The 17,391-nt window shown below is 38.6% G+C and overlaps 1 protein-coding gene across 4 annotated transcripts in view; it reads left to right on the plus strand.

The window, feature by feature from the left end:
- NKAIN2 (sodium/potassium transporting ATPase interacting 2) overlaps window positions 1–17,391 on the plus strand; it is a 748,339-nt gene that overhangs the window by 337,531 nt on the left and 393,417 nt on the right. For all 4 annotated transcript variants that reach the window (XM_006139449.5, XM_014581722.4, XM_014581721.4 and 1 more), the window contains one exon: window positions 10,580–10,717. In XM_006139449.5, the coding sequence (XP_006139511.1) occupies window positions 10,580–10,717 (138 nt within the window). The remainder of the gene's footprint in view (window positions 1–10,579; window positions 10,718–17,391) is intronic.

The following is a 17,391-nucleotide window of genomic DNA, read 5'->3' on the forward strand; positions in this document are numbered from 1 at the left end:
ATTTCTGGATTCTCAAAAGTTTTAATAACATGGAAACAATTTTGAAATTCTTGATATGCACTTGCACATATCTGAAGTCATGGTTCTGCCTGCACTCATACTTTTGTGTACTACTTTCCCCCCTCCTCCCCACCCCTGTGATTTAAAAAAAACAAACAACGCATCCGGCGGCCTGCCAACATTGAATGCTAGGAAACTGCACACAGCCAGTGGGATATGTATTGCCCACCCCTCTTATAGCAATTAGTTCTTTTTTGAATAAAACTTCTATGTTAATATTGTTTAATACCCCTGTAGATTAAAAGTTATAGTAATGCAATAGTTAGTTTTTGTAGAACATGATTTCCAGAGAATTAACTCTTCAAATTTTCTTGCAGAGATTCAAAATGGGATGTGTATGATGTTTCTCTGAGTCTGCGTTACTGCATGTCAGTTAGAAAAAAAACATAGCTACTTTCACCCTTCAAATAAACCATTCTATAGAGAATATTTTTCAAGATCTTTTTTTTTTCTAATCTAAATTCCTCTAAAGCATGTTTTAAATCCATCCTATTTTAACCCAATGGGACCTGTGCATGAAGTTGAAAATTTTAAGCTTGCATTTAAGTGTTTGGCTGACTTTGGACTCTAAAACTGCAAAATGAATATACTCAGGAATTTTTCCCCTTGTCACTAATCATTGTTAACATATAATGTACATCAGCTGAGATTGCTTTCATTAAAAGTCACTAAGTAAAGGTGGACACACAATTTTTGTATAAAAAATTAAATCTGAGATGTTAGTAGCAACTATATAAGCAGAAGAGAAACTGATACTTGCATTAGGTTTGAAAATATCAATTGTATCTACTTACAGTAATGTTAAAAATGTCATCCAGTTCCAAACAAACAGAGGCTAGAGACACCATTCCTACTCATCCTGGCTAATAGCCAATCATGGACCTAATCTCTATGAATTCATTTTGTTCTTCCTTGAACTCTGTTAAAGTCCTGGTCTTCACAACGTCCTCTGGCAAGGAGTTCCAGAGGCCAACTGTGTGCTGTATGAAGAAAAATGTCCTTTTGTTTGTTTTAAACCTGCTACCAAACAATTTCATTTGGTTACCCCTATTTCTGATGTTATGGGAACAAGTAAATAACTTTTCCTTATTCACTTTAACCACATCAGTCATGATTTTATAGAATTCTGTCATATCCCCTTTTGTCTCCTCTTTTCTAAGGTGAAAAGTCCCAATCTTTTTAATCTTTCTTCATATGGCACCCATTCCAAACCCCTAATCATTTTTGTTGCCCTTTTCTTAACCTTTTCCAATGCCAATATATCTTTTTTGAGATGAGGTGACCACATTAGTACATAGTATTCAAGATGTGGACATACCATGGATTTACATAGGGACAATAAGATGTTTGCTTTTTTGATTGATGCTGTGCATTGAGTAGATGTTTTCAGAGAACTATCCACGATGAATCCAAGATCTCTCTTGAATAATTGTAGCTAAATTAATCCCCATCATACAGTATGTATAATTGGGATTATTTTTTCCAATGTGCATAACATTGTATCAAATTTACGTTAAATTTCATTTGCCATTTTCTTGCCCAGTCATTTAGTTTGGTGAGATCTTTTTGAAGCTCTTCACAGTCGTCTTTGTTCTTAACTATCTTGAGCTGTTTAGAATCTTCTGCAAATTTTGCCACTTCACTGTTTACCCCTTTCTCCAGATCATTTATAAAAAGGTTGAATAGAATTGGTCCCAGTATGGATCCTTGGGGGACACCACTAGTTACCTCTCTCTATTCTGAAAATGTACCATTTATTCTGATCTTTGTTTCTGTCTTTTAAATAGTTATCAGTCCATGAGAAGAGCTTCCCTCTTATTCTATGATAACTTACTTTATTTAAGACCCTTTGGTGAGAGATCTTGTCAAAGGTTTTCTGAAAATCTAAGTATGCTATATCCACTGGATCCCACTTATCCACTTGTTTGACTCTCTCCCCCCCCCCCCGCCCCCCCACACACACCCACAAAGAACTCTAGTAGATTACTAAAGCATGATTTCCCTTTACAGAAAACCATGTGGACACTTCCCCAACAAATTATGTTAATCTATGTCTGACAATTTTATTCTTTACTATAGTTTCAACTGATTTGCCCGGTATTGATGTTAGATTTCCCATTCTGTAATTGCCAGGATCACATCTAGAGCTTTTTTAAAATATTGGCATCACATTAGCTATCTTCCGGCCATAAGGTACAGAACCTTATTCATTTTAAAGATATTTTGACCAACTGCCATCCTCTCAAATTCAACCTGGAATTTGAAAGTCCAGTTAGTCTTAATTTTATGTCACTAGTGACAAAAATGACAATTGCCATTTAGCTAACAAAACCATTCATTATATAAGTGAACTTAAAGAATCCAGCTCATTCTCCTTTTGCAGTATCTCCTTTGCAGGGCAAAACTAGTGTTTAAATGGTATTTTTAATTTTATTTTTTCAGGGGAGTCAGCAACTAACCCTCTGAACACACAAGAGGAACAGATATGTTGAATAATAACTCTATTGGTAATCCCATATCCGCCAAGTTATTGCAGGCAAGTAACTTGCTGTGCCCATGGAAAGCCATATTGGCTTCAGTAGGGCTTAGGGCAGGAGTGGAGATTTACATTATACATTTTTAGCACAATTATAGTAAGGTCTCATTCCTACTCCCAATGAAGTCAGAGGGAATATTTGTGCTAAGATGTCAATAATCTCCTTGAGGGATCTCTATGCTGTGCTTCTTACAAAGAAGTCTGCGGGCAAAGAATAAATGATTTCTTGCTAATTATTTCTAGAATCTACTGTATTTGTAACTAGCTTCTGCAAACTTAAGACCTAGCCCTAGAATATCTTATGAACACACTGTACATATTTCCTCAGGGATCTTTGTATTTAGAACTGTGCATGTAGTTCACAATGAATAATTTGTGTCAAATTCAAGCTTTTGTTCTGCTCACCAAACATCTGCAAATATCTCACATCTTTCTAATTTTTATAAATTACTTGAAATTATTGAACTATTTTAAGCATGTTTAATTCTGTGGATTGATCCCAAACTTTTTTTTAAGTATTTGGTGGTATTTAATTTTTATGGGTATTGTTTCTTTTTTCTAACTGGGGGAGTGAATAATCATTTCTGCCTCAAACTCAGACCAACTGAAATTTTAGGTTCTGCAAATTAGTCTATGTCCCTTTAAATTAGCTTCAGATGAATGTTTGTTCTATTAAAAATTATTCCCTTGAATGCCAATGCAAAGTGAATGAGCATGGCTTGAAGCAATTAAAAACTGACCCTTTAAAAATCAAGACTAGGAAAATAAAGCCCAGCTGTGTTAATAAATTCTGTTGTTTTTATAATTATTTTTAATCCTGTATCTTCCTTTCAACAGCGCTTCTTTTTTCCAATATTATTCCAGTTATACCAGTATATATGGGCTTGATTCTCTGTTACTTCAGTTCTTTCACTGGAATAACTACAGTGAACTCAACGGAGTTACACTGGAAAATCAGGCCCTATATCTAAATCTACTATCCAGAATTGTCTGGAAAATATGTTTTTTTTTCCTGAGCAAGCCATAAAGGGAAGAAATTTAGAACAATATGCTCAAAATGTAATGCTTGGGAACTCAATGGTCTTGCAGCTCTTTTTTATGAAGGTGTGTCTAACTTTAGGCACCTAACTTTGAAAATATTTGCTCCAAGTTTACAATAATCAGAGTCTGCTCAACAAAGTAATACACTGTTCATTTTTATTTTTGTGTAAAGTTCTTTTCTGTGATTCGTGGGCTTATGTTTTAGGCCCTCTTCTTACTACACACACATCTGTGGTTTTTAGAAAAGTGTGGGTAAAATTTCATCCCTTCAGGTAATCTTAGTTATTTCTCCAAGGTGTGGGGGAGGGGGAGAGGGAGAGTCAGATCTTGTATTTAACACATCAGCCACAACTTGGACAACAAAATCCATGTTTAGGCACATAAATAAAGGATGGCTAATTTTTAGAGGGGGTAAACACTAACAATAGGCACACATCCATGTTGTGCTTAGCATCTCTCCAAAAGAGGTGACGTTTATTTAGGTGTCTAAATGTTAATTGAGAGTTCCAAGTTTAGGCACTCACATTGGAGGACTTTTGCCTTAATTTTTAGGGATGAGTAACACTGTCTCCTGTTTGATACTCTGCAATAGAGCAAAGTTTCTCAGAGTGGTTTCGCGGATCACTTTGAGAAACACGGCAATAGAGCCATTATAGTAAATTATGTAAAGTCCATTTCCAGCAATTTTTTTTTGTATGAGACCATCAGTTGAAGGCAAGTATCACACTATGCAGCTGAGAATGTGTCACGAGAGTGCTTTTTTGACCTCTCTGGTCCTTGGAGCTAATCTAATACACTCAGGGTATGTATACACTACCCTCCTAGTTTGAACTAGGAGGGTAATGTAGGCATACCGCACTTGCAAATGAAGCCCGGGATTTGAATTTCCCGGGCTTCATTTGCATAAGCGGGGAGCCGCCATTTTTAAAACCCTGCTGGTTCGAACCCCGTGCAGCGTGGCTACATGGGGCACAAACTAGGTAGTTCGAACTAGGCTTCCTAGTTCGAACTACCGTTAATTTTCATGAGGAGTAATGGTAGTTCGAACTAGGAAGCCTAGTTAGAACTACCTAGTTCGTGCCCCGTGTAGCCGCGCTGCACGGGGTTCAAACCAGCGGGGTTTTAAAAATGGCGGCTCCCCGCTTATGCAAATGAAGCCTGGGAAATTCAAATCCCGGGCTTCATTTGCAAGTGCGGTATGCCTACATTACCCCGCTAGTTCGAACTAGCGGGGTAGTGTAGACATACCCTCAGGGACTTCAAGGCCAGAAGAAACCATCATGGTCACCAATGACATCCCAGTCTCCTGCTGTTGCTTATAGTACTATAAAGACTCCTCTAATCTGTGCCAGCCCTTAGTGGCTCAAAAGATCCATTACTGTAGTCTTCAGGTTGGTGGATTTGAAATACTGTGTTCAGATCCATCCCAGTAGATGGCTGGGGTATTAATGAAAAACTGACCACAAGCTCTCAGATTACTGCAAATATAAATAGCTAGATAGAATACAGCACTACTAGATTCCAGGCCCGCCGATGGGGGCAGTTGCCCTCAAGGCTCAGCAATTCAGAAAGGTGCAGGGCTCCCAGTTGCTGCTGCCGCTGCCACTATTGCAGGAACAACGGTGGCTAGAGCCCCCGGTCCTTTAAATCACACAGCTCTCAGAGCTGGCTGATGGTTGGGGGTGGGGGGAGGAGAGGAACAGTGTGGTGCGTTCCAGGTAGTGCTGAGGGCTGGCTCTTCGGAGAGTGCAGACCTGCCCTCCCCAACCTTGCTCAGGGTCCTGGCAAGCCTGTTGCCCTCCCCTGCTAGATTCTGAAACAAATTTGTAATTGCTGGGCTGGCTGAAGGACTTTTGAGCTCTGCTCTTTGAATTGTTATATTTCAATTTCTATTATGTATGATTTCAGGACTCAGTCTTCCTAACTGCATTCCATGGCGCGCAAAAAAAAAAAAAAAAAAAAAAGTCATAGCATCCTGACACACAAAACTACACTGGCACAAGTCAATCTGTCTCTGATCCATGTCATCCATGGGCTTCCAGCTTAAAGAAAACAGCCATATAGTAGCAAAAAAAAAAAAAAAACCCGGTTAATAATAGAAAGGAAAATAAATGAAAGTATGTTAAGTGAAGATTTACTATAGAATATCCTTATAGTCAATATATCCTTGAAAGTAATATTTTGACAGAACTATTAGATCTGTCACAACTTCCCCCTAAAAAACCTGTGATATACATTGTTGCAATTTTTTCTTACAGTTACAGTAGGAATATTAAGTTCCCTATTTTTTTATAATGAACTATGGTACTATTTTATTCTATAATTGGTGCATTTATCTGTGAGACTTCCTACTGTTAGAATGATTTGCCTCATCCCCTCTGTATTTTGTAACTGATTCTCTGTAGTTACTCTAGTAGAAGTTTGTACAGCTTATTTTCTTCTTACAAGTGCTTTGCAATTCTTGTTTTACTGTTTTTTCAGTTGATGAAGATAAGAGCTCTCTGTTATGAATGAACATTTTCCCTTTGTTAGATGGTTAATAGGAGTATTCTAGATGTAACAGGTATTTTGTTGCTACCTTTACAGGATTTCACACAGACCTGCATAGTCACAGATGGATCTCATTTATTTCAAGTGTTAAAATATAAATTAATAGTTGAAGCAACTTTATAATGCAGCATTTAGAGGTTTCAGAGGACAAGGATGGTGTGAAATTTCTAAGACAGCTTGGTCTTTTAGTCACATCACTGCAATTACAATTAGCACATTCACTTTGCTTCTTTAGGAATCCTTCTGACGTGTTGCTGAAATTGTGTTTCTGAAGATGATGTGAACAGGATCTGCAGAATCTCGGGTACCTTAAAAACAATTATTTTCTAGCTTAGTCCATGACACTCTTGTAAAATGTGAAGCACAAAAAAATTGGCTATTCATCTGATTGACTGTACAGTGATAACCTGTAGCTAGAGAGGAAGAATTTCAGGGGTCACCAATAAAGCTGGGATTTTAAAAGGAATATGAACTTCAATGGGATTAGGATGCCAGACTACCTTAGGTTCCTTTAAAAATTCTAGGCTAAAAGATCAGCTTTTGTCAAAAGGCACCATATAGTTACACTTTCCTGCTATAAGCTGGGGGAAATGTATGGTATCTCAGTTACCATTGTGTGGCAGTGATTGGCAAATGGTGTCCTTTTAATGGTGGTATATATATTTAGTAACTTCTTAGTAAGGCCTTGTTTTATATTGGTTTTTGGGTGTCTCTGTGGACAAGAAAATACTGCCTATGAATTACACAACCTAAAGAACTGCAGCCAACTAAAATTAATTATTCAGCTAGCACTTAATCTCAGACACCAATATTAACTTTTAAATTAGCTAAAAGCGTTCATGACAAAAACACCTAACTCAATTGATCCACTGCCTTTTATATACTGAGTAGATATTCACCAACAGATTTTGTGGGGGAGTTATAACTTCATATAGGAGCAGCTGTTTAAAAGAAATCCTGGATTGTAATGGATTTCATAAAGTTTGCTCAGAATTCTCACTGGACAAAATTGTCTAGAAAAATAAATGTGGTTGGGGATTTTTTCCCCCCCTGGAGGATGAATTTAATTTTATTCATGGTTTTTGATATGCAGTTCTGAACATGCATCAGTGTATAGACCTGCACGTTCATGAACTATCACTATACCAGTTAATGCATTCTGCTGAATTCTGAAAGGTGTCCCTAATTGAGTCAAACATCTGCTTTGCTTTTCTTATTCTGATCGAATTACTTCAAATGTTTTTGTTTGATAGGGTCATCAACTGCCCTAACTTGGGTTGCATTTACAATGATGTAAATCAAGGATAGGGACCTAAGACCTGGAAGCTGAATATGACCCCTGAATTGCCTGGACCTTAGGGCCTCCCCAAGCACTGAGGAGCCTGAGCTGGCACTTCAGCCCCCCACCACCTCTCTGCAGCCCCTGGCCTCTGACTGATTTTTCTGTGGGTCACATAAATAGTTCTAAAAAATGAAGCTCATGCACTCTTCCATGATATTATTGATGGAGGTTGGGTGCAGAAGAGAGCTCAGGGTAGGGGATACAGTGTAGGAGGGGAGTGCAAGGTCCAGGAAGGGGTATGGGTGCAGGACAAGATTCTGACCTGAAGGAGGGGTGCAGGAGTGAGTCCAGAGTATTAGACAGGATCACAAAGAAAAACCAGTTTCTTGCCATTTCAACCAGAAAGGACACTGTCTCAACGACTTAATTACCTGCATCCTGCTTCAAAAGCCTTTTAAAACTGCACTTGAAAGGGAATCCTCTGAACTGTTGTTTATGCTAAAATTCGACACTTTGCGCGGGGATCTTAACAAAGACTCTAGTTATCTTACCCATTACAAAGATAGCTTCCCCAATTATCACCTCTAATATCATTAGCTCACATTTACCTCCCCCCCCCCCGCATCCCTTCTGTTCTGAAATTTGATTTGTCCTTTTCATATGTGTTCTTTTTTTTTAATTGTATCCTTTGGTATGTATGATTGTGACTATTTTCTTCCACTATTTGATCTGAGGAAGTGGGTCTGGCTCATGAAAGCTCACATCTAATGAACCATCTTGTTAGTCTTTAAAGTGCTACATAGTCCTGTATTTTGCTCCAGACTATGGGAGGAAGTAGTGACCTAGAGCAGGGGTTTAGGAGGGGATGTAGAGGGTTTGGATTGTGACCTGGGTCAGGGATGCAGGGGGTTTGATTTTTTTACCTGGGGCAGGTATTTGGAGTGTGGGGTGCCAGGTACAGGTCTTGGCTGGGATGCACTCATGTTAGACAACCCAGTGTGACCCCCAGGCAGGCACCCTGCCTGCCATGCCCAGCACCACTACCCAAAGCAGCCAGTTGTGGGAGATATGTGTCTCCCCATGGGTTCCCCCCATGCTGCCTACATTGCAAGCACAGTCCTGGCAGTTCCTATTGGCCAGTTTTCAGCCAATGGGAGCTGCGAGAGGTTGTGGATGCAGTGTGTGATACCTCCCCCCCCACACACACACACACACAGCTGGCTGCATTGAGTGGCAGGGGGGAATGGCAGGAAGGGAGCCCGCCTGAGGCCCCTGCAGGATCGTGTGATGGTGGTGGGCCGTATCCAGCATGTGGGCCATATTTTGCCTACCCAGGGTCTTGACGATTGTGTAGCTATTCATATTTGCTGTGAAACTTTCAGCAGTGGTGACATTAAGATTTGGTGAGCTATTTCCTGCCAGTGATGCATTTTTGTATTTGATTTGCATAAAATTTTTATAATTTGTGTGTAATGTAAAAATACCCCCCAAACAGCAAGCAAATCCTTTGTTAAGAAGGTCAAGAATGTCAAGTTTGCAAAATCAAGTACTCAAAAGTTAGGAAATGCCAGAATACAGTCTTGCTTTATAACATTATCAGATATGAAAAAGAAGTTAGAGGTAGCACATGACTATGTATGTGCAGAGTCACGTGAGGAGGAAGGAAAAAATGTATATATCTGTAGCCAGTCAAACAGAAGGCAGGTAAGTATTTGGGAGTAGGGAGAACTACCGTGTCAGAAGGGAGACATTAGGAAAAAACAGACTTTATCTGTTCTGCAGTGGAGGAGAGAGAGGAAAGAGATTGAAGGATGAGGCTTACAGATGGGAAGAAAGCTCTTCAGGAGATAATCTATACAAATAACTTATCAATTTTCCTAGAAGTTCAGGGGAAGAGGGGAGAGGAGAAGAGGGCAAATACAAAAAATAGAACTTATGGGGGGATAAAATAATTGTTTAGACATTGTCCATGCTTAAATTCTATTAATAAAAGTGAAGGCAATGAAAAGCTAGATTTGTAAAACAGAGGAGATGCTATACCTTTTATCCCATACAAGTTAGAGAAGTCATGTGGGGAAGACAGGTTCAAATCCATTCTCTAGGCTAATCTTTGGACTATAGACTATTCTGGTGTGGGTCTGTCTCTTGAGGCTGTTCTCTTTTGGTCCAATGACTATTCAAGTGTTTCCAAGAGAGAAAGAGACTCTTAAATCTGATGGTTAGACTAATCACATGGGAGGGGCATTTCCAGGTTTTCATTCTTTCACCAATGGATATTTAATTATTTATACCAAATGGGAACAGTTTCCACAGGAGATATTGAGTGAGTCCTACCCTAGAGTATCTAGTAGTTGGGCAGTAAGGGCACTGACCTGGGAAAGAGGAGATCTGGGTTTCCATCCCCACACCAAAGAGAGCTTCAGATCTGGGATTCCTACATTGGGGGTGAGTGCCCTAACTACCAGGATCCTGGGAGGGTAGGTAAGCAAACACCACCTCCTCAATTCTTGTGAATGGTTTCTATCCCTTGTGATTTTATCCTGAAAAATCTAAATGTTTCATTTTGATAGTGTCTAGATTAATCACTTCAGCATTTCTGGGAAAAATCACCTATTTATGTTTTCACTAAACCACTTTGCCAGAATCAACATGGGTTTGGAAATCATTTAACTGAATCAGTTGATCCAATATGCATTTTTTTTTTACTGAAAAAGTTTCAGCTGAAAATATTTCGTTGAGCTCAAGTCTTAAACTACCACTGACTTTCAGCACCACTATAAAAATACAGCATTTGCCAGTGTATATGACAAAATGATTTGTGCTGTTTCTGCTGCATACACAACATCCCTGTGAAAAGGGCCTGGTATCTTGGCATAATCTCCCACATTAATATTTTAGCAAACTGAATATAACTCAGTAGGCTATCAATGAGGAAATGCTGCTTTCACTAAAACCAAAAGGTAAAACTTCGCAAATTCATTTCATTATATTGCTGACTGAACTAGTTTTAAACTCAGGGCAATTTTTGTGTTTTGGGGAGGGAATATGTTGTCTTATCTATTTTTTCTGACTTGTTCTAATCTGTGCATTTTGTTGTTTTTTAATCCTAGGTTTGTGTGCTGGAGAGGCAGATATTTGACTTCCTTGGGTATCAGTGGGCACCAATCCTGGCAAATTTTGTGCACATTATTATAGTCATACTTGGCTTATTTGGAACCATCCAGTATAGACCTCGCTACCTAACAGGAGTGAGTACCACTTACGTTTTTATTTTCTGAGCATCAGAAAAAATGGGAAAGAGATGGATGTGCAAACTTTACTCTTTTGCTTTGGAATATACATCTTACTGTTGTTAACTTGCATATGTATTTATTTTACAACTGTAACATTTTTAGGTGACACCTACCATAATTAAATAGAATCAGGCAACAGCAGCTGAAAGCAAATATTCTCACAATATATGAGGATGTGAATATAGTAAAAAGCTTAATTAGTTCACATTTATAAAGTACTTTGGTATCCTCAAAGAGGTGATAGAGAATATTGTACATACTGAATTGATTTGGCGAATTACTGTAATTTTTAAGGGCTATTTGTTATTAAGCAACGTTGTTTAGAATGTTAAAAATATACCTGCTTCTTACAAATAAGACCACGTTCCTATACCAAAGAGTTCAAAGTAAAATATAGTGCTTATGGGTAGACAGTATTGGTCAGGGAAGTAATGACAAGACAAGAGTTATAAAAAATAATATGCAAATCTCAGGAGTTGATCTAATATTTTTTCCTTCATCCATCCTCCCTTTATCCTATTTGCATACTTGCAAACAAAATAGGCTTTGTTATACTTTCTGGCCCATTGCAATTTTAACTAGGTTTTAGATTTACATTTGTAGCATTTTCTTTAGAGAAGGTAAGGTATAAAAAAGTTTGCATCTCAAAAATGGTGCTCAAAATGACTTTTTCTAAAATTAAATCCATAATAAAAATGCTAATTCCACAGTTTGGTATAGATTTTTTTAGACACAAACACAAATCAGAAAATTCTGAAGCCCCTGTTTCACTATCATCAGTAATTCAGCCTTCAATCACATGCTTGTTTGTCCAATTTGTATTGGTCCCTGTGGGGTCAACTGAGGTTGCCCTCCTTCACTGCTACCCAACATGTGGGTGAGCGGCCCATGATTTAAGAGGTCATGATGGTCTCCTTATGTCCTTGTATTCCCTGAGCCATAGATTGGTAGAGAATTGTGTAGATACAAAATTGGTATCGGCATTGCAAAAATGATCTGTGGATATCTGTATCCATAACCACAGGTATAAAGCAGATGCACTATATATGCAAATTTCCAGCACTCTAGATACAAAATTGGTATCCACAATTGTATCTGTAAAAATGTGCCATGGATATTTGCACCCCACATCTATGAATGCAGATACCCATGGATGTAAAGTGGATATCCACAGATTTGCAAGGCTCTACAGATTAGTCCTATGGTATTGATGTTTATGTGTAAGAGTGAAAATGTGCTTCTCTATATATGTATTATTATAGCCCAGGATATTAGAGGAATAAGGGAGATGAGGTAATATTTTTTATTGGACCAATCTCTGTTGGTGAGAGAGGGAAGCTTTGTGTCTGAAGAAAAGCAGTGTGTAAGCTTGAAAATTTGTCTTTCATCAACAGAAGTTGGTCCAATAAAATAAGGTACCTCCCTCACTATGTGTTTCTACCCTGGGATCTATGTGGCTATGAAAACACTTCAAACATTGTGTGTGTGATATATGCATACACCTAATTAATATTGCACTGACTATAGTGTGCTGCCAACTACCATGATTTTATCACAGGTTTCATATTTGAAGTTTTTCATCAAGTCTCGCCTTCTGCAGTCCCATGATCAAGTGAGAATCACAGCTTTCCTTTTCTGAGAGAGTCAGTTTCTAGTCCTTATGGTTGTGGAAGGGGAAAAGCTTGAAAACAGGACCTGAGTGCACCCTAAAGACTAAGAAACCATAAGGCAAATAGAACCCAACATTTACTTAAATTCTTATGATTTACATTTTCAGTCAACTATAAAGGGAAAAACATACTTTCACACCTAGAAACATTACAAGGGAAAATATAATGTTATCAAATGTTTGCTTTTTGAAAAATATCACCTTTGGGCTCAAAACCACTCTGAGAAATATAAGCACAAGGAATCTTTTTCCTGAAAAATGCCAGAAAATAGGGGCTAATATTTAAAAGGGTCTCTATAATAGCGCAAGGCACAGTTGTCTGCTACAACCATGACTATACCAAGAATCAGAATGAATTCAAATTCTAGTCATAAAGTAGATGCTAGTCTATTTCTACAACCAGTTTAAACTCCTGGATTATTGCCATTCCTACCATTCTTTCTATTATTCTTCTCTGATATCCTCTCTTTGAACTCTCCCTTCACTTTACTCTTTGTCTTAAAGGGCCCTGTCATCTGGCCTCTTAGTCTAGAGCTGAAGTATGTGTTCCTCAGATGTACAGCAAGTGCCTGATGCAGCTGCATCTCTGTAGTTGGCCATGGAGTGGGCTGTAAGTAGCCTGATCGTGCCAAAGAACATCTAACTAAGGGAAACTCCCTTTGCTGCTGCAACAGCTGTCTCGAGACCATGTACATCTTTACTTGTTACTCAGGAATCTCACTAGGAATCAGGAGCTGCCCCAGCTATCACAAAGTTGCTAGGAAACCACAAACTCATGGCATCTGTTTCCTCCAATCAGTCTGTCAGCTGCATTAGGGAGTATAATGTGTTTTTCACTTCATCTGCTGCTCTATCTGGAGTGACTGTGTCTGTAGATTGATTCTTGCCCATCATGGTTTTAGTGGGATCAGACCATGTATTCCATTGAAGCTAGGAGCTGGAGGGAGTTTCCACCTGGAGAATCAGAAGGTTACAAATTGCCAACAATATCTGTAAATATTCAGTAGGGGGTCTGTAAAACTCAGACCACCAAGTGAATATGAAAGGGATAGGCAGCCATCTTGTGGGAAAGTACTCTGCATGATCCCTACTCCTCAGTCATATTAGTATCTCAAGTATTTCTTGCTTCTACAACACCAATATCCTTTAAGAAACATGTAATATAAAATTAAAATTAATCATATTTTTAGAGACCGTGAGTCATATGTTAAAGAAAACAGACGGATTTAGAGGTGAGATTTAAAGAAATCAGTCCGCATCTCAGAGGGATGTGGAAATGAGTTCCTCACAGACATGACACAACAGGCATATCCATGACCTTGAACTCTGGAGAATTACAAGAAGCAGAGAGAGGCCAATACTGGCAGATTGGAGAATAGGTGACTATACTGTCAGATCTTGAGTGGTATTTTAATTGAAATAGGAGATGATACAGGCAGATAAAGAAGATGGGTATGGTAATATTTTAGGAAGGAATAGTATGGCTGAATTTTAGAGATCAGATATTAGAGAATGGATAGCATTCAGAAGTGATAGGATTGAGATGTGAATGTGGTTTTAGCAGAGCCATCAGTGGAAATGGCCAGTTTAGATGTCTGAGGCTCCCAGAGGCCTGAGGAGGTGCAGATCAATCTCTGCCTAGGCTACACACTGAGGCTCAGTCTTTTTCACTCCAGAGACTTCCTGCAGACCAGACCTCGGAGTGCACTGATGTGTGCAGTCACATTTCCTGCTCTACGGCTGGTTTGAAATGCCTGCAGCAGGAGAGTGCTCCTGAAAACATTGATGTTCTCTGGCTTCTGCTCTGTAGAGAAGTTCAGCGTTGATGTTCATCTTTTTTCCTCCCCCTTCCAAGAGTTCTGAATTGGGACAGGCATGTAAATATTTCCACAAGGTGTTACTCCTATCTCCTGACAATGAAGATGAAAACATTTTGGGATGCCCCTAGTCTATAGGGATGGTAAAACTGAACCCCGTGTTGCTCTTTGGCAGGGGGAAGAAGGTAAAAGGAATGTAAAATGGAGTGATGTGAAGTGATGAAGGGGAGTGTGGGGATGGAAAATGTGAAGAGAGGAATTTGAAGAGAGAAGCCACTGGGTGTCAGCCTTGCCTACTATCAGCTGTCAGCTGCAATTTTGGAGCTTTTAGTCCTGTTGGTGAACCAGTTCTTCTACAATAGGGGTTGTTCCAAGATGTATAAATCCTGGCTGTATACCTGATAGAAAGACCAAGACAAGCAAGAATTTTAGACACGGTAATTGGAGCTTTACAGATAGGAGGATTTGCACGGGGAGGTCAGAGAAATGAATTAAAAGTTTTAATAAGATTTGTGGCCATGTGAGTGAAGTGAAGATCTGATGTGAGACACTAGACAAGAAGAACTTCTTAACCAGAAGAGAAATTTAGGTTTTTTAAAGTCTGTACTAGTAGTGTAACTAAGCATATTTTTTTAAATTGGCTTTTACTGAATTTTAAAATTAATAGTGGTATAGATTATATGTGATACAGATATACAAAGAGGACAAGAAACAATCCCTCTTTTAGGGATAACAATAAGAAAAATTAGTAATAGTGGACATAAAGGAAGACTCCTCTAGGCCTCTGAAAGTACTCACAAATATAATATGATGATGGGGAGGGAAGCAAATTTGCAGCCAGTTAAAGGAGGACAAACCTTATATAGTATAATACTTGGCCACATTATGTCTTGGAAAAAGGACAGATTATCATTGGTACAATACCGAACATGTAATTGCTGATATATATTAAAAGAGTGAGAGAGATGCAATTACATTATGTCTGAACTTCTTGCAGCCTCATCAGTCTGCCAGCCCATTAGGCCCCAGAGAGTATAACTGAGCTAATCCATACCTCCTTTAAGGCAAAGAATTGCCAACTGCCTCAAGCAACATAGGTAGACCAACTCAATGCCATATAGTGAATTTATCTCTGAATCTGCCAAGATTGCAGGAAATATTTCAGTAATATATTGAACTGCAAATGACAGCTTAGTACCTGCTGTGCTTTTAGAATGTTTCTGGTGCTGAATATAAATGTTCAGAAGCTCATTTGTAATGTGGATGTTAGCATATTATCAAATAGGTCAGTTACAAATTAGTTGTGCCACAAAAATTCCTATGCAGAAATTAAAAACAAATAAGATTTATAAAGTTAATCTTGAGAGTCCTGGATCACCCTATTGTCTGCTACCCTTTGCATGTTTGTATTTAGGTTGTGTTATTCAGTGATTTAAGAGTCATTGTTATTGGTTTTGGTAAAAGAATTACACTGGTTTTTTTTTTTTTTTTTGGTTTTGGTTTTTTACTCCCTAATATCTTACAACAGACGAGAACACAATGGATTGCCAGTGCTTTTCACAAGAAAAGCTATTTACTCATACTATAACAAAAGCTGCATATTTTCAGAATTTTCTGTGAGGTAACATTTTCTGTGAGGTTAAGTCTTGCCATATTGACCTCATCCAATTTGCTTTCCAGAAATTTGTTTCCTTTAAAGGCCACATGTGCCTTCAATCCCTGAACAGCAATTATCCAAGTAAAATATTTCCCCTCTTACATTCTGTATACCTTTGGGGTAGGACACTACCTTGTAATCAATGTCACTAAGGGAAGGCTGAAAGGGAATGAAGTCTCTTAAATACAGGCAGTCCCCGGGTTACATGGATCCGACTTACATCGGATCCCTACTTACAAACGGGGTGAGGCAACCCTGCACTAGCTGCTTCCCCCCAGCAGACCAGGGAGACACGAAGCTAGCGCCCCCCTGCCAGCAGACCAGGGAGACGCGGAGGGGCTTTTCTCAGCAGACACCTCAGCTTGAGAATAAAGGACTGAGGGAAGTGAGGTGTTGGAGAATAAAACTGAGCTCTGGAGAAATGTTTGGCTAGAGTTTCCCCTACAATATGTACCAGTTCCGACTTACATACAAATTCAGCTTAAGAACAAACCTACAGTCCCTATCTTGTACGTAACCCGGGGACTGCCTGTATTCTGACCAGGCTGAGAAGAATAATATTCCTGATTGTTCAGAAACCTAGTTTCCTAGCTGAAGACACTCAATTTAAGTAGTGGCTCCTTGAGATGTTCTTGTCTAGATTACAATCCTTTAAGGCAACACTTCCAACAGGTCGTTTATATATACTGCAGCACCAAATCATAACATGAGTTAAGGGCATTACAGCCTCAGAGAATCAGCTGGCACCTATATTGCAAGTACAGGTGCAAACAACTGTATGTATAAAGAAGCTTTTGCTCACACAGTTTTCCAGTATTCACAAATAGGATTTTGAAGCTCCTGATGCTGTGAGGAACACAGTTAAGGAAGTGTGGGACCTGAATATTTTGTAAATCTATTGCCTAAAAGCAGATAATGATTTTTTGAACTTCTCATTATTTGAAATTACTTTCCATAAATATTTGTGGCTCTTAGTAGAGGAGCAACGTCATCTGAAATATTTAATGTTAGTGAGTCTTGATTATAAATTTAAATTATGCTTTCCCCTCCTCATTCAAAACCCATAATTCTTAGTTACAGGCTTCTGATGATAAAACATTTTTTAAAATACAAAATCTCCTTTCTGCAACTATTATGCAATATATGCATCAAACTGGCTATTTCTTTGAACATCCTGCCAATCTCTTCATTCGCTAAAAGATGTTTTGAAATTCAAAGCACAAGGGAGATGAGCATAACTGAAGTGAGCCCATTCAAAATTTTGAATAAGTAGTTGTAGGAAACATCTTGCAGTGTTCGCAGAGCTCTTGCTGTGTGATTGGCTTTAGTCTGATTGAAAATATTATCGGAATAGCCTTTCAATTTGTGTTTTAATATTTGTACTTACTTTCCTGGAAGAAAGAAACCAGGAAGTGCATGATCATGGATGCCCATTAGCTAGAAATAACAGATACCAGACAAAAAGTGAAATAGGTGCACAATCAAT

Source organism: Pelodiscus sinensis, chromosome 3 (genome assembly GCF_052426305.1).
Source record: "Pelodiscus sinensis isolate ZL-2025 chromosome 3, ASM5242630v1, whole genome shotgun sequence".
Classification (NCBI taxonomy): Eukaryota; Metazoa; Chordata; order Testudines; family Trionychidae; genus Pelodiscus; species Pelodiscus sinensis.